Below are 24652 nucleotides of genomic sequence, written 5' to 3' on the forward strand. Positions count from 1 at the left end.
ACAACAAAAGGCCTAATGAGGTACCCATGTACAAAAAAGAGGTCTCCTAAAGTAGATAAAGGGAGAAAAACCACATGAGAAAAACCCCTCTCCAAAAGCAAGAGATTAAATTCATGAAAAAAAGATGAACTGCTAAAGGAAGGAAGGCCTCATAAAGACCACCCAAGGATAACTTCCTTCACCCCAAGCATCAACTACAATTCAAGGTAATGTGGGGATGTCAAAGGTTTAGTGAAGATGTATGCAACCTTCTCCTCTATAGGTATGAAATCTAAGGTGGGAAGACCATACTGAATCAACTACCAAATGAAGTGTATGTGGATCTCAATATGCTTAGTTTGTTGATGCTCCATTGGGTTGTGAGAAATGTGAATAACACTTTGATTGTCATACCAAAGAATAGTCGAACCATAGGAGGTAAACCAAACCCTATCAACAATTGATGAAGTCATAGAACCTCTTGGCTAGAAAGAACATACCCGTTCTTAGTAGATGATAATGCAATAGAAAATTGCTTCTTGTAAGACAATATCATAAGGCCACAACCTAGACAAAATACAAAGCCAAAAAAGAGTTTTGATCATCAACATCACCAACTCAATTTGAGTTAGTGAAGCAAACAATTCAAGAGTCTCGTGATGTACAATAAATACCAAAATGATTTGTGCCCTAAATATACCTCAAGAAGTATTTGGCAACCTTCTAGTGACTCTCTATCCTTGCCAAGCTTGGTCCTAATTATTCTCATTTTGTTTCTACTTTTTATGCCACCAAAGATGCACTTAGTGCTCGTTTCGCCATGCATTCACTTGAGTTTGCTTCTCAACTCACTCGAGAGAAAACCAAGTTGGTTCAGATGTGTCTATCAAAGTCTTCCAAATCACATGCTCCCTTTGCATCCTAGGGCACCACTAGTTATAAAACTTCACATGAAAAAAGAAATAAACATAAACACAAGGATTCCAAGTCACATGGGTAGCCCAAGGACACAAAATCGTATGATCCTTAGGATTATTCTTCCTCTTTTAAGAGGTCTTCATCTACGAAGGATAAGCCAAAGTGTACATATTACACTAAGACAAGGCATAATGAGCATCGATGTTATGCAAAGAATGTTGACGAGCTAATGCATCTTCTCTAGAAGTACAATATTCAACCACCTTCATCTAATACATCCTCTTCTACCACTTCAAAACTTGTGCATTTTGGGTCGTCCTCTATGACATGTGGCAAAGACAAGATGAAGGTCCATTCTCTCTTTGCATCCATACCTCATTTCAACAGGTGACTTCTCGATCTAGGAGCCTCTCATCATATGACTTCATCTATGGGTATGTTCTCTTCTTATGAGCCTTGCACTTTACCATGCATCTTGATGGGTGATAACACTTTTATGAGTGTTACTAGGAGGGGTTCTATTAATGTTGATGACGACACATTTTGATGATGTACTATGTGTTCCTTCGACTTTATCATCCAATCTCCTTTCCATATATTAGATTGCTCACAGTGGGTAGGGTAAGATAGTAGACTTCACACCTGATTCAATTCTTATTAGAGATCTACAAAGAAGAGAGCTTATTGCAAATGGTAATTTTGCTCATGCGACTCGCTTATATGATTTCTCACATTTTTCTTTCGTTGAGCATGAATCATATTTTCAATTAGAGGATCATCAATTGGTATTAAGTGAAATTGGTGCATTGGAATTGAGAGGTCATTCTCACAAAGATGCAAATTCAACTCATGGACCATGGTCTAAACAAATTTCTATATGATTGTTTGACTTATTGTAGAAATGATAATTTGCCAATTAGTATTCCACAACTATGAGTCCAAAACCTCCACAATCATGGTCAAGCAACTTATAATAGAAAGTAGCTTCTCACACACCACTTACACCACTCTAATGCATAATGATTTATATCATAATGGTCTAATTAACAAATTTATCAAACCTAAGCACTTTGTGAGGGTAATATATGTTGACCATAACATCCAAATTATGAAGCTTCTCTAAAAATCCCAATTTGACCTTTTCAATGTAACCTTTATGTTTAGTGGCTTCTTATACAATATCCTTAGTATCTTGGATAATAAATATTGTTCCCTCCCTCACATGGGCATCTCTTTTTCCCATTTTATGGAATTTGAAGATTATGCATTATTTACACATTTGAATACAATTTATAAGATTTAGAATTTACAAGATGAATAAGACAAATATTTGTAAAAAATTATGGTTATCTCCTACAAGTAAATCTACCACACTAGTAAAATTTGGGTTATGGCATTTGACAAAGAAACAACTAACATTATGAAATTATTTGTAATAGACTTGTACGTGTTACAATTTGATTGTGAAACAAAAATGAATTGTGAGGATATCATTAATAATGTCGTGTTCAAGAAAATTATCTTCACACTATCAACGAAGAATGGTGTACTACAATAAGGTGTGATTGAAATAAAAAATCCTCAAAATGGATGAATTATATTTCTAGTCTAAAAAATTACTTGCTAAGTCAAACATCCTATCTATATTTAGAACTAAATGTAAGAGTAGCTCAAAATCTCATGAACAAGCAAGCATAAAATGATAATTATATTGTAAACATAGCTTATATTTTGCTTCTAGGAAATTCATCATGATTTATAGCTAGGTACATTCCTTTTTATGACTTCAAATATAAAACATTATTTTTTATCATTAAAAAATGAAATTACAATAAATAAAAAATTAAATATTATTTTATCATTATTTTTAAAGATATTATACCAAATGTTAGGCTCTACTTTCAACTAATGATTCAAAACTTGTATATAATTTTGTTGTCTCTAATTTACTATGCAACCCTTCTCTAACATGAAATTGGTGGAAAGCAAAAGAAATTACATTGTGGTGAAAAGAAAAGGTGGCAAAGACACATTACACACAATAAAAGAAGATTTGAAGAGTGAGATCAAAGTGATGAGTATTTCTTTATTGCTTCTATCCAAACCAAACAATCTACTCTTTCATAGTAGGGGATACAAAATTCTAATTATATTAGGGGATGGAAGCATTATCTAATATAAATGATAGAATCTATCTAAAAGGAGGAGAAAGAAAAAACAAAGATCTTACAAATTCATCAATTTTCTATTATTCTAGTTCAAGTTTTAGACAAGAGGGAATGACTAGCTTGTAACCAACACTAAGAAAAGTCACTTCACTCTAATATATATGCATTGGAAGTACTAATTCGTCATAATTGAGGTCTATAATTGAACATAATAACATACCAACTCAATTAAAACAAATACTTGGATTCATTTTACATTGAAGATGAGAAATGTATAATTGAGAATATTAAAGATAAGGTACAAGAATGTTCTTAAATCATACCAAGGATGGCTTGGAAAAGATATCGCCTATTGGAAGACTATTTCTATGTTGAATTATATAAGCTTGATGAAGAGGACAACAAATGTGATTATGCAATGTGTAGAATGCTTGAATGAGAATCCTTCCAACAAAGTAAATATACAATGTTATACTATGTAAATATGCATGTAATTATTCAAATAGCCAATAAACTTTTAAAAAATGAAATAAATATATGTGATTTGTGTATATGATGTATTAATTGCTTTCTTTCTTTCCTATTATATTTAAATTTCCATAAACTCTTACTTGCTACCTTAATGTATAATTGACACCTTAAAATAAATATATTCAAATAACCATTTCTAAGCAGGTATTGGAAACCTCTAACATTATGATCAAAAGAATGCATTATTGACCTTGTTAATATCTATGCTACATCACTACAATAGTATAATGTATGCAATTCAAGCTTATGTATTATCACATTCAAATCAAATAGCTAGGACTACATTGGATAAAATCCAATCAAGTTAACTAAATGGGTAGTTTATTTTTTTATCTTTAAACATCAACAAAATTCAAATATTGGTACGCAACTATACCAAAGCTTGTATGAGAAAGACAAAAGTCCAATGCAACACCCTAACAAGAGTGAAGATCTAGAAGAAATATTTATAAGAAAAGAAGCCTAATAAACCTATAGAATAGAAGTTGTGCATATACATTCTAAAATAATAAAAGTAAAACTATAAAGCAAAAACAATACACAATTTTCACTTGAAAAAACTTTTCAACCAAAATTCTTCAATATTGCAAAATTCAACCATTCTCCAATATCATAATGAATGATCTCTTACCTCACCCTTCACCCTTACATATATAAATAAGCACATCAATACTAGCAATTTTACGCATTGCATGAATTATTTAAAAGATAAGCATGAGTGTTTTGAAACATGAGTAAAAAATAAAAACTTAAAATAGAAAATATACACACTTATCTAAAAAAAATTATAAAAGTATATGAAAAATGTCATAACCCTCTTTTCCAACTTGTTAAGACTTGATTATTATTATTATTACTATTTTCATTATTATTATTAAATTTAAGAGTAATGTTAGTTAGAAATTATAAATTTAAAAATGTTGAAATATTTTAAAGAAAAATAATTAATAAGTGGTAACACACATGAGGTCATAAACTTAATTGGAAAAAAATAAATTATCCATTAAAATATCAATTGGGCACATGTCGTAGGAGAAAAGGAGAAGTTTCTAGAAGAGGCTTTTCAAATTCCATTTCTCGCATGTAACCCCCACTTTGTCAATAATTAATTATGCATGGAGTTTATTTTGGAAAAAGGAATCCCTAATCAATTAATTCCTTTAGTAGTGGGAAAATGACTCCCTTTCTATATAATGGATTTCAATTTTCGAAATAGTGGGGGACAGTTTTGATGAAAGCATTCTTGAATTTTTTTCATGTTAGTAGTAGTAGGATTTTGTGAGTACTTTGTATGGTAGAAGATATGATTTTGCAAATGCTTTTGGAGGAGATTTTATCAAGCTACAAGGAGGAGATGAAGAAGACTAGCTGAGAGATTGGAAGTGAATCCTTCAACAAGTTCTTCATTCAATCTAGGTTACATCCTTGTTCACTTGTTGTTTTTCTTACAAATGAAAAGGGAAGGGGATTTTATTATACACATGATGTTTTTTTGGTAGGAATTTGTGGGTAAGAGACCCAATCTTCTTCTATTTTGCATGCATGTAATTTTTGTAGTAGATTTTAAGTAGTTATAGGGAAAAGACTTTTAATCACATACTTGTTTATTCTATCGAAAATTAAGTAGTTCTTGCAAATCTTTTAACTTTTCCTTCCTCGAACTAGATTGATAATAGGAAATAGTATGGATTTAAGAAATGAGATTGCGTGTTATCTTTCACTTTAAATTCTTAGAGAAATCCTCTTCTTTGTTTCCTTTCTAGCTTTCAAAATCTTAGAAAAAGAAGAAATTAATAGAATGCATATTAGGATAAAATGAAATGACAAACTTTCTGGAATTGTAATTAGATCTGGAAACAATTAAAATATATCCTTTTGAATGCATAATTTTTGAGTTGTTCAACTCTTTGTAAAAAAATCTTTAACCCCCCAATTATAAATTGTGAGCAATCTCTCTCTTGAAAATTTTTATTTGTAAAAATGTATTTTGTATTCTCAAAATGACTGAGAAAATCTTTTGAAATAGTTTTTTTTTTCTCTGTGAAAATATGTTCTTCTTCTTTTCTTGTGGAAATTCTTTAATCTCGAAATGAAATCCATCTCCCTGGTTTAATTCTCAAGAGAATTTGTGAGAATCTCTCTCTGTCAAAAAAAAAAACCCTTTACCTCTCAAAAACATAATCTACAAAATTCATTCCTCTATAAAGAATGTCTGGATTATTCATATCTGTTGATTCGTTCTTGTGTTTAGAATTTCTGGAAAGACAAGAGCAATGAATGTTTTTACAGGGCTGTTTTATAGGGAAATCTTTTTTTCTTTTAAGAAGTAAACCGTAGGTAGAAGTGGTTGGCACACTTCCCCACTCCCTTCCCTAACTTCCTAACCGTTGTTACATGCGGTTCTTTTTAAAAAAATAAATTTATTCCTTGCTAGCTAGTTTTAATAACCGACTTAGTTATTAATCCACTAATGTATTAAATTTTAGTAAATATTTTTGAGTTGGATATGATAAATTTGATTATAAAATTGATTTAGTTTATAAATAAAGATTTCTTAATATAATAATATGTAATTGTTTTTTATAAATTAGTTTATGAATAAAGATTTGCTAATATGAAATTGATTTTTATAAATTAGTTTATAAATAAAGATTTGTTAATATATTAATATGAAATTGATTTTTATACATTAGTTTATAAATTTGAAGATTGTTAATATAAAATTGATTTATTAGTTTATAAATAAATTACATTTGGATGTTAATTATAATTTTATTTAAAATATATTTGTTAGAATTAAGAATTTAGGGTTTCATTACACTCAATTTATATTTAATAGTTGTAAGAGCTTCATCTTATCTAAATTAATTTGTATATTTGGCAGTTAAAATTTATTTGGGAATTAAATTGTAAATTTTAGACCTTTCCTTCAATAAATTTCAAAGAATTTATTATCTCCCTAATGTGGGATAAGACAACCTTTTGGATATCAAAATAGTAATTTTGCAAGAGGCAAATGACTAACTAATACTTATGGGAGTTAGATGGATAATCAACATTAAGAGGCTCATTTTACCTTAATATAGTGGTTAAACCTTCTTATTGAATAAATTAGTTTGAATTAGGAAAACAAAGTATTTATGATGCACCTTGGTAAGCTTTGCATAGTTAATGGAATTATTGAAAAAAAAAATTGTGTTCTCTTCATTAAGAATCACTAGCTAACCTCGGATAAATTTTTAATAGATAGATCAATACATTCAAATTAAGTCTCTTACTTATGAGTCATCAAAATGGCTTGTAATATTTTCGATTGGTGCAAGAATTAAAGGTTAAAGATTTTACTTGTCCAGTGAATGTGTTAGACTCATAGTTACCCTCTTTTGTACTTCAAGAAATATGGAATAATGTTTAGTTAAAAGTTTTCCCTCAATTCGAGAAGATTGTTTCTTAAATTTCAAAACATAGTATACAAGGCTAAAACATTTACCGTCTAGTTACAAAATAACCTTAAGACTAGAAAAAGGCAGAAGTCACATTTAAATTACAAGTAACTAAAGATAAATTTAATTAGCGTTTAGAAATTAGATGTGGATTTCATAGTTGAATCTTCATACAACCTAAAAGGGTATAATTTATTTTGGATGAAATTTTGTATTAATTAAGATGTAAGTAAATTCTTGAAAAGCAAATAGTTTTAGCAATGGAAATAGAATAAAAATTGTTATTTTTTCACAAGATGTTGTTAAACTAGACCTCATCTTGTGTAATCTTAATTCTAGTACTCATCTTTTGTGAATGTTTAAGGCATCTTAGCTTGAATGATGAAATTATAAGTTATAAGTGGATTCTCACCTTAATATGAGTTCAAGTAATCTACCCTTTGATCACTTAGGGAGTTAAATTGGAGTAAATTATAGAGAAAACATTAGCTCACTTCTAAGAAATTGATATTGATAGGATTAAGTTAATATTACATCGAGTGGATGCTATAGATAGTTACCTCCTTATAATATTGTAAAGGAATTGACATTAGTTCAAAAATAACTAGAAGTAGATTAACTTGAGACTTAGCATTATTTTGGTTAACTGGCAAGTGTTTAAACCCTTTTCTAATCTCTTTTCCAAACAATTAGTAATTAAGTATAATATGGTTATTTGAACCTTATTGTCGAATTTTTCTTCAACCAAGAGAGTATCAAATTCATTTTTAAAGTACTATTATTTCATAAATTTTATTTCAAGCAATTTAGTAACTTTCAATTGTTTGGATTCATATTTAAAGTAAGGTTATCATTTGTAGATGAAATTTATGTTTCTTCAAATAAAATAATTAGTTGAGCTTATCATTAAATAAATTATCCATTCAAAGAAGTAGGTGTTTTTCCAAAGTCCTCTTATTTAATCATTTAATTTCCTTTCAAGCAATTAAGTACCCTTCAAGTATTAGGATTCATATTTAAAGTGTAATGGGTTGTTCCAAAACAATTTTATCTTGCAAGTAATTCAAAACATTTTTTTAAGGCACCTTTACAAGTATCACAATTTTCAAGCAATTAGTATTTTCATGTAATTAAGTTCAAGTTTCAAAGTTTTAATTATTATCATAGTTTGTTTTCAAAGATTATACTATTTTGAAGTAGTTGTTTTGTTATGATCCTTTCAATTAAGTAAAAATTATATCTTAGTTTTCAATTTCAAGCAATAATTATTTTCATGTAATAGTTTCCTAATTGTTAAGTGTAATGTTTATTTAAGCTTTCATGAACTTATAGTTCACTCCTAGTTAATAATTAAATAAGTGGAGTTGAAACCAAAACCTTAGCAGCATTTGGTATCTATGGTGCCTCTGGGTCACGCTTACGGGTAATGTCGTCATGTTGAACTATTGCACTTAATGCCTAATAAAGTTGCAATAACATCGTTTGTGGCATCGTCCCTATAAACTGTCGGGGAGAAATAAGGGCCATTTGGAATCTAAAATCCAAGGGACGGGTAATCCCCCTTAGATCAATAATCTAAAAAGATGAAATTTAAACGAATTTACATCCGCTCAATTAAACCTTAGAAAACCTCATTAGGGTTGGTTGTGAGTGATGATTTTGGAACTTATTCATCTTGATGTATATTTCAACGGATGATAATGGATTAACGGTGATGTATTTAATAGTAATTAGGCCTTAGATGTTTTAGGGCACAAGCAAAAGGCCACTTTGAGCCTCTTTGCTATAGAGCTACCATCGTGGGTAGCAATCGCAGAGAAATTGTCTAGGACATTGACCCTAGAAAGGGTTGTATAACCACTAAACAATTTACATTAAACCATAGATAGAAACCAGAACTACATAGTTTACGCCTTGATCCAGTGCCTGAAATGGGTATGTAGGCAGTATAGGGATGGAGTTGTCCCTTGTACTCAGGTGTTCGGGGATGGGGACTTAGGGTTTGGTTATTGGCGAGGTGAACAGATAATGTTAATTGGAAGATTAAATTTTTTTCGATGCGTACTCGGAAGGGATCTTGAATGGATTCACTTGATTTCCCAAGGCTTTAGGCCAAATTCCAAGGCGAAAATCAAGCTTATTTTGTTATATTTTATTTACTCCTAAGGACGGTGACCTCGGTGCACTCCTGGTAGAGGAGTGTAGTCTTTAGTGAGTGACTCGAGACCCGGATGGTCCCGATAAGTCTAAAGTCTCTGGCTAGAGCACTCCCTATTCTTTATGAATAGATGCCTGCCCCATTTGGGTAGATGCCTATCCTGAATTGGATAGATGAAATCCCTATCTCGTATAGACAGATGCCTAACACGTATGGTTAGATGCCCATCCCGGTTGGATGGATGCCTATCCTGTTTGGATAGATGCCCAAAGTATGCGAATGAATCAAACATGAATGAGAATAAGTAAAAAAAAAAATTAGTTGAGATTTTGGATTAAGTTAAGTGGGTTATTACAAAAAATGTGTAATTATAACCATGTATGTATTGTATACAAGACAATATAGCTTTGTTACAAATACTAATCAGTTATATAATGTATATATTTCAACTCTTACAGATCAATGTGCATTGTCTATGAATCAAACCATCCTCCAAACCATTTTTGTTTATTTAATATAAAATTTATCTTATGTAGCAACATTATCTTTTACCAAAAGTAACTTGCATATACAATTACTCAAAAACTATAAAAGAACTATAGAAAATGTTATCTATGAGACACAATATTGACTGCCTATTACTACACCATATATAACCTATTATTACTTTTGGGATACATTTACAATGAAAGTATATAATGAAGTTTAAATTTGTTTCTTCTTTGTTGTGGGTAACAATATGTAGAACTTAAAACTCCTCCTCACCTACTCGCAACGGCTCCCCTACGTTGGACCCTGTCGTTGTGAATGGCGCAGCTGCTATTGGCATTGTTGTTGTTGTGGGTAGTGGTGGGGATTGCTTCTCTACGCCCTTGACCGCTACCTTCCCTCCCCTTTCTGCTACTGGGTCTGTACGCGATGCTCCCCTGGTGGTGGCTTTTCATGCTGGTTCCCCCACAACTGGTGTCTCCAATCCTATTTTGGATTTGGATGCCCTTGTTGCTGCTGATGATGCTCAGTTTTATAGGGACTCTCCTCAGATTGGTGGTGCTCTTGACGACCCTCCTGCGGGTGCTAATGCTTTGTCCAGACCTCCTTTTGTTGGGAATCGTAGCTTTGCTCGTGTGGCCAGATTTGTTACCCATCCTTCCAAGGGGGTTCGTCCTCTTCCTTGTGTCAAGACTTCCCCTGTTGTGGTTTGTGGCCGGGAGGTTGTGGAGAATATTGATTTCTATCAGTGCAGTGCTTTGGTCTGCAGATTTGTTGGGTTTTGGCCTTCTCTTATGGACCTTCATCGTTGGGTGACTGATTCTTGGAAGCCTTTAGTTGCTCATTGCATTGAGCTTTTCCCTTGTGCTAAAGGCTTTTTCGTTGCTTCTTTTACCTCTTCTCTTAATCGTGATTTGGTTCTGGGAAAGTTGTGGACTTGGGGGGATCACTCTCTCTCTATTAAGCCCTGGTCTTCTTCATTCAACCCCCTTACTAAATCTCTCTCTATTCGTCTAGTTTGGGTCTGCCTCCCCAATCTCCCTCTCCATTTTTGGGAGCCTTCTTGTTTCGAGGCCATCGATAACTCCATTGGCAGCTTCTTGAAGGTTGATGATGCCACGTTCTCCATGGGTCATTCTACCTTTGCTTGCCTATTAATTGATGTTGACATATCTCTGGCCCTCCCCAAGGATGTGGTTCTTATGGTTGGGGATGGGCCATGGACTCAACCATTGGATTATGAGGGCCTCCCCTTTCGCTATTGAAGGTGCTTCTCAACGGGTCACTTAGCTTTAGACTGTTCTCTCTCTCGCCGCAAAGGTGTTGCTACTTGGTGGAAGGATGCTACTGAAGATCACTTGACAATTAATGCTTCAGACTCTGTCTCAGTTGAATCCTCTCGAGATGAGGTGCCCCTTACTGTTGATGAAGCCTTTGCTGATGTTACTGCTACCGTGGACTCTTCTGCCCCCTTAGCTCCATTTGTTGCTCCTGCTCCACAACTTCGCTCTTCTCCTAGCGATTCTGCTCTTGATGCTATTCTTCAACAAAAGTGTGTTGTTGTTCTGCAACAGCAGTCTGGCAGTGACTCTGTGGGGTCTTCCCCACCTAATTTTTCTTTGAATGCTCCTAATGATAGTGTTGCTTGGACGATTGTTTGTTGTAGGCGGAAGGGAAAATATACCCCCCTTCGTCAAGTTTTGGGTATTTCTCCCTACTCTTGAGTTGGGTTGGGTTGTTGCAGGTTTGACAGGTTTGTTTGCACCCCTGCTTGGTCTGTTTAAAATTGATAGTCTTTTGGCTATGTAAAGGGTCAGCGCCCTAGTTAACATTGCTTTATTAATCAAAAACAATATGTAGAACTTACCAAAGGGTAATCAACATATTCAACACCAAGAATCATGGGTATCAAGCTAGCTAGCAAACTATCACAGTCTACTTCTAGATCAAGTGCCCCTACAAAATTGCAAAACTCTAGATTCCCCATCCCTTTAAAGAATACATGGTGAGACTACTAGAAGGCCCTAGAAAGAGTACCGGTCATAGAGCTTTTAAATTTTATTATTAGTTATTTAATTTTAAATAAAAAATAAGGTTAAGATAATCTTGATAATCGCATGGTTTTATAAAAATATGCATTTGAAATTGACTATATTGTTTGACAACATGCAACAAGAACTTCACAATCTATTTACTGACAATCGTGTCTACAAAATAATGGTCATCTACCCAATTACTTCCAACAATTTCAATCTAATAAGTGAACTTAGTTTAGGTAATTAATTGGTCCAAACACAATGATAGCTTGAATGACATATCTATTACAACAATAATACCAAACTTTACATTCACTCTATAATACCATCATCCAAATAATTATGTGCACACTAGCAATCCAACTATTCAAGCTATCAAATTTTCCCTTTCAATTGAAATCGATACGTTAACCACTATGATAGTAATTATGAACTATCACCATTAGAGGCATCCTCCAACCATGATCAAGAGTATGACAACTACAAATAAGATGATGATGTACAACTCTATAACTTGGCTCAAGTAGTGTACAACAACTTATTATCCCTTTAAATTAACTCACAACCACATGTGGAAGACAATGTTGGGTGAAAGCATGAATGGTGATATAAGAACACATGCATCAAAATTGGTATTCATGTGGCACAATATAAGTCTAGGATAATGTCTTGGAAGATGACACTAGGTATCACAAGTAGTCAAAAGTAATGTTATATTGGTGTGGGCTACCACAAGCAAGGAGTTGGTAGTGGTGTATATATTGGAAACATATATGTTTACCAACATTGTTACAATTGTAACTATTGATTCATAGTGTGTGGCAAGAGTAAATGTAGAAGACAACTATCTATGTGGAGACAACACACTTGGTGTTATGTAATGTGCTAAGGAATGTATGGTCAAGGTAACGTTATATGACTCTTGGTGTTCCATGGGTTGATTGTACAATTAGACAATCTCTCTCTCTCTCTCTCTCTCTCTCTCTCTCTCTCTCTCTCTCTCTCTCTCTCTCTCTCTCTCTCTCTCTCTCTCTCTCTCTCTCTCTCTCACTCTATATATATATATATATAGAGAGAGAGAGAGAGAGAGAGAAACACATTGAATTGTATGTTATTCAATTTGTTGTTTCTGGATTTGATTGTGTGAGATCTTTTTTGCATCAACGTTTTTTATCACACTCTGTGATCCATCATTAGGATGATAAAGTGCATAAGGAGAAAGAAAAATGGTAAGCTGCAGACTAAGACAAACTAAAATGGAATGGGTAGTAGGGAGAGAGGGGAGGTTGTACATGAAAAAACAAAGTAAGTGCAATGCAAGTAAGGAGAAAAGAGAGGACTAGAAGTAAGTGAAAAATGATGAACCAAATGGTAAGTTCAAAATAAAAAGGCAATAAATTTGAGAAAAAAAAATTGAAAACTTACAAAGTAAGCAAACTATAAGTAAAATAAGACCAAGGCTAGAAAGTTAAAGAGAAAGCTGAGACAAGAACTTAAAAGAAAAGAAGGATAAAATAATACTAGAAATATTATTAAAAAGGGAAAAAAAATAATTAATAAATTAAATGGTACAAATAAGCTAAAAAGAGCAAAGTTATGCACTCTATCATCCTGATGATGGATCACAGAGTGTGATCTGAAATGTTGATGCAAAAAAGCTCTCACACAATCAAACTCAGAAACAACAAATTGAACATTATGGATTGTGGAAATCTCGAGTCTTTAATTGTATGTTGTTGGTCTTTAAACATTACAACAATTGTCGAAGAAGGGCATATTATAGATTGAGATATAAAAAGTTCCTTCTATTGAACAATGTTTATTTTGAATTATATGACTATGAACATCTTTTGGTGATTGATTGTTCTCTCAAAAACATTTTTCTATGTAAATTTATGTATCATAAAAAATCTTGTAGTTGCATAACATTCCTCCATTTACTTTTGTACATGTTAAATAGATTTGCAAATGTTATTGATTGTTATTTAAATAAAGTAATCTTAAGTTTTCATCATCCCAATTTATCAATTGTCCACATCAAGAGTGCAAATCCCCAACAATATGTAGGTGGTCTTGATAGCCATCTTAGGAGGCACATATTTATATCAAATCCTAGAAGTTGGCTTAAAGGCCAAAGGTAAAGGCGATGGAAGTAAGCTTCGCTCATTTATTTCTAATAAATCTAGTAAACATTATACACAAAATTGTGAAAGATCATAAAAAAATGAAACATGTTGGAAGCTACACCCGAAGTTGCACCCATAGAAGAACAAGCCAAATAAAGTCACAAATTCTTAAGAGGCTAGGGATGGAATGTAGTTTCAAAGTAGATGAGAGAGTTGTTTGCACATCTCTTAGCAATAAGGTTTGCCTATATGACATTGAAAGAGAAATAAAGATGAGCACGCCAAACTTTTTCACAAAGATTTAAATCAAGAAAACAAAGGTAGATGCTTGCTTTAACACATGTTCTCAAGCTAATTTTATTTCTTAAAAATTGGTAGAAACATGTTGGAAGCTACACCCAAAGTTGCACCCATAGAAGAACAAGACTAAAAACAAGCAAAATAAAGTGACAAATTCTTTCTAAGGCCAAGGATAGAATGTAGCTTCAAAGCAAATGAGAGATTTATTCGCACATCCCTTAGCAATAAAGTTTGCAAGAATAACAATGAGAGAGAAAACAAAGGTAAGCAGGCCAAAAAATTTCACACATGGATTCAAATAAAAAAGACAATGGTAGATGCTCTCTTTGATAGATGTTCTCAACTTAACATTATTTCTAAACAACTAGTAGAGAAACTTGGATTTGATACATAAAAACATCCTAATCCATATGAGTTGGGTTAGGTAAAGAAAGGTTCTATAAACAATCAATGCAAGATAAAGTAACTTGAATTTGATACATAAAAGCATCCTAATCCATATGAGTTGGGTTGGGTAAAGAAAGGTTCTATAAACAATCAATGCAAGATAAAGTTGTGTTAATCAACATTTTATTTGGTAGAGAAACTTGGATTTGATACATAAAAACATCCTAATCCATATGAGTTGGGTTGGGTAAAGAAAGGTTCTATAAACAATCAATGCAAGATAAAGTAACTTGAATTTGATACATAAAAGCATCCTAATCCATATGAGTTGGGTTGGGTAAAGAAAGGTTCTATAAACAATCAATGCAAGATAAAGTTGTGTTAATCAACATTTTATTTGGTAGAGAAACTTGGATTTAATACATAAAAACATCCTAATCCATATGAGTTGGGTTGGGTAAAGAAAGGTTCTATGAACAAACAATGCAAGATAAAGTTTGGTGTTGATTGACATTTTATTGTGCATTCATTCTAGAGGGAAATCATTGAATTCATCCAAACTATCCATCTCTTTAGTTTTTCAATTTAGGAGATTAATCATCTAGAGTTGTACGATGCGTAGCTGAGGGTATGGCGATTGTCTGGTTTGTTTATATTGATTTGAAATGAAGCAACTGATGTGAGATGTATAGGTAGAAGCGAGCTGAAAGATGCAGTGTAAAATTAGATGTGATAACTTTATAAAGTTAAACATCCAGACCACAAAATAAGAACTTCAGCTTTCAAGCCTGACTAAGCTGTTAGCCTTTCCTTTAAACTGAACAGTAGAGATGGTGATAAAACTCTTCTGAAATATAAAATTTATATAAACAAAAGGGTTTCAATTGGTTCAACTGGAACAAGCCTGATGGAAATGTGCTGCTACAGCCCCACTGTCAGATCCCTTTCATTTATATAGAAAACAACATGCACCTTTGTTTGTGAGGATATGAGCAAATCATATATTTTCCAACAGATAACTTCCTCAAAAATTTATCATTCGCCTTTCATTAATATAACCAATAGAATTGTAACTAAATACACCTTAATAGTTGAAGTTATGAGATCGTGGGCATAACACCTCTCTTGCCAGCGAGACAGGTTTCAATCTCATCAACAGGAAGAAATCTACACTATTTCCAAATACACGACTTCGTTTGGGGTGACATTTCCAGGTGTATTCCATATTCCCAACATTCATCAACAACGTTTCTTTATTAGGTATCTTATAGTTCATCAGCATTTAGGACAAAAACCCAAAACAAAACCGATGACAAGCTCTTTCTAAACATGTCTACATGTTGCACAATCATCTCTTAGAATGGGATGAGTACAACTTTTTCTCATGTTTGCATTGACGAGGATACGACATTTTCAACAAATGATTTACACAATAGTTATAATGTCTATTCAATGTTTATTCTAGAGTTTCATAGATTACTTGTTTTCAGTAGAAAATTTGTATCTCATAATAAGCCATACGGATCAACTCCTCAAGATGACACTTTAAATACACTTCTAGTCTAGAGTGAACAAATTATATCAATATGGTATCTCCTAGAAACTAATAAAATAGCAAGTTGTGGAAAGACAAAATACTCCATTAAATAACCCGTAACTGAAGCTAAAAATCTTCAGCATTTGAACAGACATTGATACTTCCAAAAACAAACGTCTACAAATGAAAGATTTGATATTTTATATAAATGTAAATATAAGGATGTCAACTGAACTGCCTCTGTGTCCGTGGGGGGCATAAAGAAGAAATTTATAGTGAATATCCATGGTTTACAAATATCTGTTGACACTTAATTTGAGTCTACACAAATTCAGAAAGGACTTCCATCAATCAATTCTTCTTCAAGTTGTGATGTCTCACTTTGCTCCCTTGACTTTTCACTCTCGACTGCATAATCAACATTCATGTGAACATTCTCTTCTACTCTATCGAAAAAAGATGACATTGTCTTCAGTCCCTCCTCATCTGCCAGCAATTAAAGATCACAAACTACATTAAAAACAAAGCAAACAAATCTAATAGTCACTTGTGTCCATCATTCTGACTAGTTCCAGATGCGCAAAGTGTATGTGATTGAAATTTTTAAAAAGTCTTTTAGCTGCTAAACTATATAGCTAGTCATAATGAAGAATAATTTTTTTTCTTGACACGGTAAAGAAGTTGTGATATGTATTCTTACCTAATCTAGGCACTGTGTGTGCCTTTGGATGCTTAATGACAACCGGATCAACAAATGATCCCAATAGATCCTCTCCATAGGGCCTGAGAAAATCCTTCTCACCTGAAATATGAACTAAACTGGTTATTATATCATATATGATTATCATTTGGAAATAGCTCATAGAGATTCTCTAGTAAGTAAATTGTGTTCTTTGAGTGAAGGTCATAAAAGAACTGGTATCACAGAAGGCAAACAGAATATTATTGCCAGTATTCCAGTATGTATAATAGTAGGAGAAAATATTCCCTGTATTCAGGCAATAGCAAAAAATTATGGCACCCAATTTCAAGCGCCTATACAAACCAGCTAAAAGTACAGGCTCAGGAACAAGAAATCTAGGGAGAGTGCAATCTTATAAACAGTAGGAGCTAGAATTGCAGATGCAGGAGGGTTCCTGAACAGAAAAGCCTCTATTACCTATTCCAAATCCTATTAAGATACACCATATAAAACGATCAATGCTGTACATATCCTAGCTGCAAAAAATAAAGTATATAAACTAAGTACACAAGGGATATTTGTCACTGGCCAATAAGACAGTAAAAGTTATTCTATTTCATTCTTTTAATAAGTGTCATGACTATATATTCCTTTGTGATCTTGTTTGCTAATGTAGACTCTTTAAGTGCTCAAGATTGAAGTTGTATTTCCCTGGCGATGAATTCAACATGAAAACTGAAGAAAATGAGAAGAAATTATGAGAATGCAATATAGCAGAAATTTTCTATAATAATTGTTTTAACTGTGGAAGGATGAAGTGCAGAATTATATCACACTGCGCAACGATTTTATTTCCTGCAGTGAGGCTTATTAAGAGATGGAGATATTTTCCAAAAAATGAATTCCACATGCAAATTCAATGCAGTGTTCCCAGAAACCGTGTGTGATAAACATTTGAATTTCATCAACTAGTTTTCCCAAAAAAAAATTGTTAAACCATTAAAACCAGAAACTTTAATTGTTTTTTTGAACGAGTCTCAATGTGCTTTCAAAATGACTTGTGTAAGTAAAGGTGACTTTCTGCTGGTTAAAAGACGAAGACAGCAAATTTGTTAATTTCTTACCTACAGACAGAACTTTGTTATTAACCATCAGTCTCGTATAAGTTTTAGGTTTTAGGCATAGTATACAAACTCATTGAGTTACTCAGTACTAATGATTTTTTTACCAGACGAGTACTCAAAAGGTAAACTCGCAAGTTCAAGGTGGCCAAGTCCTTGGTGAGTTGTGCAGGAAAAATCAGCTAGAAGTTGTCGGGTTTTGGTGAGTGAAAAAAAACTCATAGAATGTGTTTTGGACGCTGAAAGAACACTACTTTTTCACCTATTTAACCCCAGATGCCCATAGCTAAAACTCACAGAGCAATTGTGCATCCTTGGGAGCAATTTGAAAGGATTCTTGGTGGATTTGAAGGGCAGATTTGAGGAAGTTCAGTTTCTAGGTTAGCTTTTTTTAGCATGTAATTTACTTCTAGCATGTTGATAATAGATTTAGATTTATAAATATTATTCACAATTTTACTTACAATGGATTTGCTTTTTTAAAATTTTATTGTTAATTTATGCTAGTTTTTTTAATGAAATTGTTGTTTTTTTCTAATTTCCAATTGAAAAAATAGTTTTTTGAATAGATTAATAAATGGCATGCAGCATTGATATTCAACTACCATATTACATTTTATCACATTTTATTTTTTTGCATTCAAGTCGCTGTTTCTTTTGGTATTTAAACATGTTGTAGCTTCAATACAAATGTGATCAAGCTTAGCATTAGTTACTAGAAGTCATCTCGTTGGAAGCAAAGACCCCACTTGGAAATATGTTGTAATGTGACTACTCTCAGGGAGAGTTTTTGCATCTTATGCACGTAGAAGCTTAGAGGACGCATTATTTGCCTCAAATACCATATTGCAGGTATTCCTAATCACAACACCAAGCCATGCCCAAATGCTAATGAAGAAGAAAAAGGAGATATGCAAGCATTCCTTGCATTGTGGCTGAGAAGAAACTAGAGAGGGTGAGGATACAATTTGTCATAGTAGCAGCCATTAACACTCACATGGAAGTAGAAATAGATGAAAATATGGCATGCATTACAAGCTCTGATTGTGGTCCATGCATACAAAGCACATCCATCTCATCTAGTTCAAGTACTGAGACACAAGGCGCACAACTTTTGTTGCAAGCTACACGGTGGAACAAGGAGATACATCAAGAAGGAGATAAGTTGTGTTAGTTACTAGTTTTACAACAACCACAACATTGACAATTGCAAGGAAAGGGCACAAGGCACCTTTTCCAAGAGACTTAAATGGGAAGTTGTTCCAAACTTCTATTGAAGATGCAAGGTTAATTTTGGAAGAACAAAAAAGGCAATAGCAAAACTTTGGATGCACTATTCTTTTAGATAGGTAGACAAATAGAAAGGACCACACCCTTACCAATTTTTTGGCAGCTTCAATTGGCAAGATGGTTTTCTTGATATCATTTGATGCCTCTTAACAAAATAAAAATGCAAAAAAGATTGCTTCAAGAGAGGCATCCATCACCCTTTTGGACCCCTTGCATGGCACATTGCCCTAACCTTCCTTTGGAGGACATAGGCAAAATTGATTGGATGAGGCTAATTGTAGAAAATGCATGGAACGTCACAAAATATATTTATAATCACCTTTGGGTTCTTATCTTAATGCAGACTTAGCCTTATCAATATGCTATTTTGATACTTTAACGCAGTAAGTGCCCAATCCAGTTCTCCTTAAAACTGATCAAAACTAAATCTGGAATACTGCATGAAATAAATCTGCAGATTCATGCTAGGTCACATAGAGTGGGTTTGACTTCTCAAACTCCCAAAACACCAACAAGCATAGCCCATAACTGGAGGTTAGGCTCTCAATTGAACCCCCACATTGATCAGTATTAATCTCCCCAAAGCTTCTTTCGTCAGACAATTGTTGTTGCAAGAATAAGACAACCTCCCCTATTGGTCTAATTATCTTCAATCTTTCCTCGAGTTTTTGCAATGCACTTTACAGACATTCCTGAGGCCTTCTCCTTGAGCAATGCCAACAGAATTCATACATTTCTGCCACCTACGTTACTATCAAAAACATTTCTTCTGTCAAATGACCCATCCATATTAATCTGACTTGCAAATTCTGCCCACAAACAATTGCCTTGAATCAATGCCTGGTTCAGCATTCACCGCTCTATCAAGTTCTTAAATAGTTGTCTGATGTCTTATATGTGTTACCTGACTTTGTAAAACATACCAGTTCATAGTTTACATGTTGAGTGACATGACATTGTATTCACTGAATGGTTATCATGCAAAGTAGCATTAAAATCCTCAATCTATTGATTCTTCCTGATATCTAGATCTTAAGTTATGTCTATGTATTTCATTCTGCAATTCTATTGTCATAGTTTTCTCTATCAGAGTTTCCCGTAGCTTACACAATTGCTATTTTCTTCAGACTGTCATTCAAATCTTTTTTGCATTTCTATTTCATGTTTGGTCTTTAATTTTACATTTGCTTGGTGGCATCTTGATCTCTTACGAACCTCCAAATGTCAAATCAAGATTCAAATCTAACAGAAAAGTCAAGCATCTCAGTGATTCATAAACTAGTGTGGGGGTATTTTACTACCTAGCTCCTCACAACAGATTGTAAAATTCAAATTCTACTCAGTTGTAGAAGTCGGTGTCCCTAAAACATAGGTATGGAGAAACAGTCCCTACACTTGCATCTTAGAACAAGGTAGTTAAATGTGTATCTACACGCAAAAAGCATAAAACGGGACTAAGAATGAGAAATAGCGGCAATATGAGCTGGAGAAAACAAAATGGGGAAAAATAAGGTTTACAGCGACTTCCTCTCACCTGCAAAGCTGTGTCTTATACCATACAAACTTGTCTTTCAGATTTTTTGAAACAAGATGAGTTACAAATAATCCTAAGAAGAAAGTTCAAGCATTAGTAGACTGAAAGGAATCTTTTACCAAATTATTGGAGCTTGCAGACCCTATCCCTGTAATTTTTTAAGTGTGTTTGACTGTAATGAGACCTGCTTTGCTCGTCCAGTTCTACAAAGCTAGTTTCAAGTGCAATTGAATTAGTAAGGATGTGTTCTAGTGTGATCATACCCACACTTCTCCAACTCAGCTTATGTGCCATTTTTCAAGAAATTGCCTTCAAGCTGTATTGGGAATGAGTTACTTTCAATGAAAGCATTAAGTGACTAATTTATCCCACTTGATTAAACTTAATTGATCTAATCTCGGATCACTCTGCCATTGTAACAACAAAAAGTTTTGAAATATTTAGAGTAAGTTATTATTAATTGTCCTGTTTGAAATTGAGATGTTAGCCCTCCTGACTTTAGTTGAGGTTAGCTCTCACTTCATTTATAATTATTGTATGGTCCTTCCGACTGAAATATGTTTACTAGGCTTCTTTATGTGAGTTTCACCCATTTCAAATCTTTCTCTTTTCCTATATTACAATTTATCTAATGCTTGCCTTTGCAACCTTGTCTATGTTTTTACATATTCTATGTTCCCTACATGATTTTGCATATCGCTCAGTTCTTATAGTCTTATAACTAAGAACACAGTCAAAGCAATCTTTCATTCTGTTCAATCACAACAAAAATTTAGCTGAACATGCATCTCAGGTACAGTTCGATCACAATCAAATAAAATTTAGACAATGATGAAGGAGGTTTGTCAACTCTCTAACTAAACACTAGACCTGTTAGACTTGATTGCCATAATAGTAAATGGGATAATTGATTAAATTGATTATTAAGATCAAACTTTTCTTATGTGCCAGCTTTAATATGTGAATGGTTTCCAGAATCTACGAAACTTTTGGGAGAACAGTCGAGTTTCCCTGTAAATTTGATAGGACTGCACCATTGCAGAAATCAAGGCCCAAATGCTGCATAAGAACGAAAAACCTGAATATCAAAAGGGGACTTGGGAAACAGGAAAAAAGGGGGAGATTTAGAAGGAGGCTCGTTCAGTAGCCATAAATGGGATCGCTGCCAAGATAATTTGATAGGACTTTAGAAGGAAGATTTCGTGCCATTTTCCAGACAGTGAAAGGAATTAGGAAACTCAAAGGTGAAGCTGAGTCTGGTTTGAAATGACTTAATCCGTGTGCTAAGAAAGAATTGCACGGCTATATTGAGGGTGAAGCCACTGTAAAAGATTTTGTTGACTTCTGTGCAAAGTTTGCAGGTCTTACCAGTGTAACCGTAATTATTTTGAGAATCTAGTTCAAACTTTGGAGAATGGTATGTCTGTTTATTCGTCTTATTTATTGGCTACCACGATATTGGCTGTGAACTGTAACTGTAAGGTTGTATCTGTATTTTCACAAATTATAAAGCAATGAGTAAATCTTTTCTTTACAAGATATTTTGGAGTTTTGCAGATTTGAATTTGCCATGTTTACTTACTAAAGGCTGCAAGGATTAGGTTGTCCTTAATTGGAACCCCTTCCTTAACCTCATCATAAAATTGAACTGTGCACAATATAAGAGTGTCAACCATTTCTTAATAAGTAAGGCTATCCTACGTTTGCTGTACCTTGACTTTCCCGTACCTTAACGGTTTAGCCTGTTATATATTCCAGCATCATCATTATTAATAACTTGAAATAGATATATTATTGTCAAAATCCCTATATGCTTGAAAGCAAAGGACAATATTGGTACTAAGCACTAAAAACCGAAATCCTTATTCTCCATCATGAATTTGAGTCCAAATACATACCCAGAAAATGAACGGATGGACATTTGATAGCCGAAGAATAAGAAGCTTGTGAAAGTTGCTGTGCTTTGAACTTGCCTCCGCTAACAATTATCACAAATTGAAGTGGCGGAACTTTGGTTAAAGCCAAGCCCTGCCAAAGAAAATGCAAAATTGAGGATCAAGTGATGTTGTCTTTCTCACAAACAAAATTTCAAGGTCTCAAACAAATACTAAATAACATAGTTCACCTTTGATTGAAGACCTACAAGCCCAGCTGAAAGAATCGCGCCCTGCATAAAGACCAAAAAAATTGAAAATCAGTGAACTCCAATAAGCAAAATAAAGAGCACAATTTCATGCATTTGCCTGCAGAGGACATTAAATAAAATACCTGAGAAAACCCAAGTAGGCCATCAAAAGGGCCATGTTCTATCATATATTCTTCTATGTAAGACATGCATTTATCCATGTTTCGGTATTCTGTGAATTCCTGCAAAATACAAGTGCGCCCACTCCATGAGATGGCAATAAATCTTAAAAATTTCTGATTTGAGATGAGTGACAGCGAAAGAATACTCACACGATTAAACTGAAACCATTCATAATAAGGCGGGGGGAAATGTCCCTCCACATCTGACTTCCCTTCAGCTGGAAAAGGGGCATCAAGAAAGCAGAGATCCAGTCTTTCAAGCACTGATCTATCCCATTTCCCAACCTGTTTTTCCAGAATGCTTCCACTTGTCCTGAACCCATGCAGACACAATACCCTCAGCTTCTTCCTCCCTGTCACTCCCTTGCCTTCCCCCATACTTACCAAACTCCCTCAAGATTTAGACCAGCAGTCTTTCTACGGATCTAAATTTACAGGAGTTGGAAAAGAAAAACAAATGCCCACCACAAGGCTAAACAACTTCTCCACAATTTCAACAGAAATTAGAGAAACCCGACTTCTTTGGACAAGCCCAGAAACCCAATTCAGTGTTCACATGCAATGAGCAAATTTTATAAGTAAATCCAACGGACTTCTCGGTTCCGGGCCCAATTGCTTGGCTTCAAACATGCAATTTATATACAAAAAAATTCGGCATGCTCGATTTATTTGTCAAAAGGGCGACTTTGAATAACCTGAAGTACCTGGTCGCCCACGTGAGGAAAGCGAAGCCACAGAAGAAAGACATGGAGCCCACTGAAACACATAAAATCGACACCATGAACGACACAGAAGATTACTCTAGAATCTAGATTCCTAGATTCCCCTTTTACTGTTATGAGATTGTGTTACAAGGCAAAACGCGTTTTCCGGTATATTCAACACCAGTCCCAAAACATGGGCGTTACAAAAGGAGATGTGAAGTGTATGTTTCCCATACCAAATCACCGTGTTTAATGAGATTTCAGCGTTTGAATGAAAATCCAAAAAAGAGAGTTGATTTCTTCGAGGTCTGTACTGCTCGATGTAAACGCCTACTAATTTATAATAAATTTAAAAATCATAAAGGTCAAAAACAATATTTAAAAACAAATAGTTAAAATATTATTTTAATAAAAGTTATTATAGAAACGTGTCATGTATTATGAGGAAAGGAATGACATAGAATTATAGAATCGTGTCTATATATTGTAAGATCATAAATATTTTTTAACAGATTTATGTTTTGTTTTATGAGGAAAGCAATGACAACACATTGTTTTGTGATGCATAATTGTTAATTATGAGGAAAGCAATGACATAGTAATATGGACAACACATTGTTTTAAACAATTTTTCATATATGTTTTGAATTTTAATTATTTAATCTAATTATATCTTCACTTCCACCTCTAGATCAATCTAATTATCTCAATCTAAAAGTTTTTCTTATTTTTGTAAAGAGTTTAATGAAAATTTTAAAATATAGGAATAATAATACATTAAAACATAATAATATAATCATATTTTAATAAAAATTTAATATTAATTATAATATCATAACATAATAAATTTTTAAGTGGAATAACTAACAAATATGATATCTTTCACCATACTTCATCTATATTCCTCTAAAAATAAGTATGCTAATATGTGTATCTCTACCA

At 33.4% G+C, this 24652-nt stretch overlaps 1 protein-coding gene across 1 annotated transcript; it reads right to left on the reverse strand.

Annotated features, from left to right (window-relative positions):
- Window positions 1-16250: 16250 nt before the first annotated feature.
- LOC131063022 (uncharacterized) lies at window positions 16251-23992 on the reverse strand. Its single transcript, XM_057996789.2, has 6 exons — window positions 23157-23992; window positions 22968-23066; window positions 22825-22866; window positions 22598-22727; window positions 16773-16874; window positions 16251-16558 (listed from the first exon to the last, which is right to left on the reverse strand). The coding sequence occupies exons 1-6, from the start codon at window positions 23382-23384 to the stop codon at window positions 16404-16406; spliced, it is 756 nt and encodes a 251-aa protein (XP_057852772.2). The 5' UTR covers window positions 23385-23992; the 3' UTR covers window positions 16251-16403.
- Window positions 23993-24652: the final 660 nt, after the last annotated feature.

Source organism: Cryptomeria japonica, chromosome 2 (genome assembly GCF_030272615.1).
Source record: "Cryptomeria japonica chromosome 2, Sugi_1.0, whole genome shotgun sequence".
Taxonomy (NCBI): Eukaryota; Viridiplantae; Streptophyta; class Pinopsida; order Cupressales; family Cupressaceae; genus Cryptomeria; species Cryptomeria japonica.

What these genes read in the sequence shown, in the direction of transcription:
- LOC131063022 (XM_057996789.2), bottom strand. Translation starts at nt 23,384, where the DNA reads ATGGGGGAAGGCAAGGGAGTGACAGGGAGGAAGAAGCTGAGGGTATTG. An exon ending in GCCTACTTGGGTTTTCTCAG is followed by an intron (nt 22,867 to 22,967) that starts GTATTTTATTTA and finishes GTCTTTATGCAG; the next exon opens with GGCGCGATTCTTTCAGCTGG. An exon ending in TCCATCCGTTCATTTTCTGG is followed by an intron (nt 16,875 to 22,597) that starts GTATGTATTTGG and finishes TTCATATTTCAG; the next exon opens with GTGAGAAGGATTTTCTCAGG.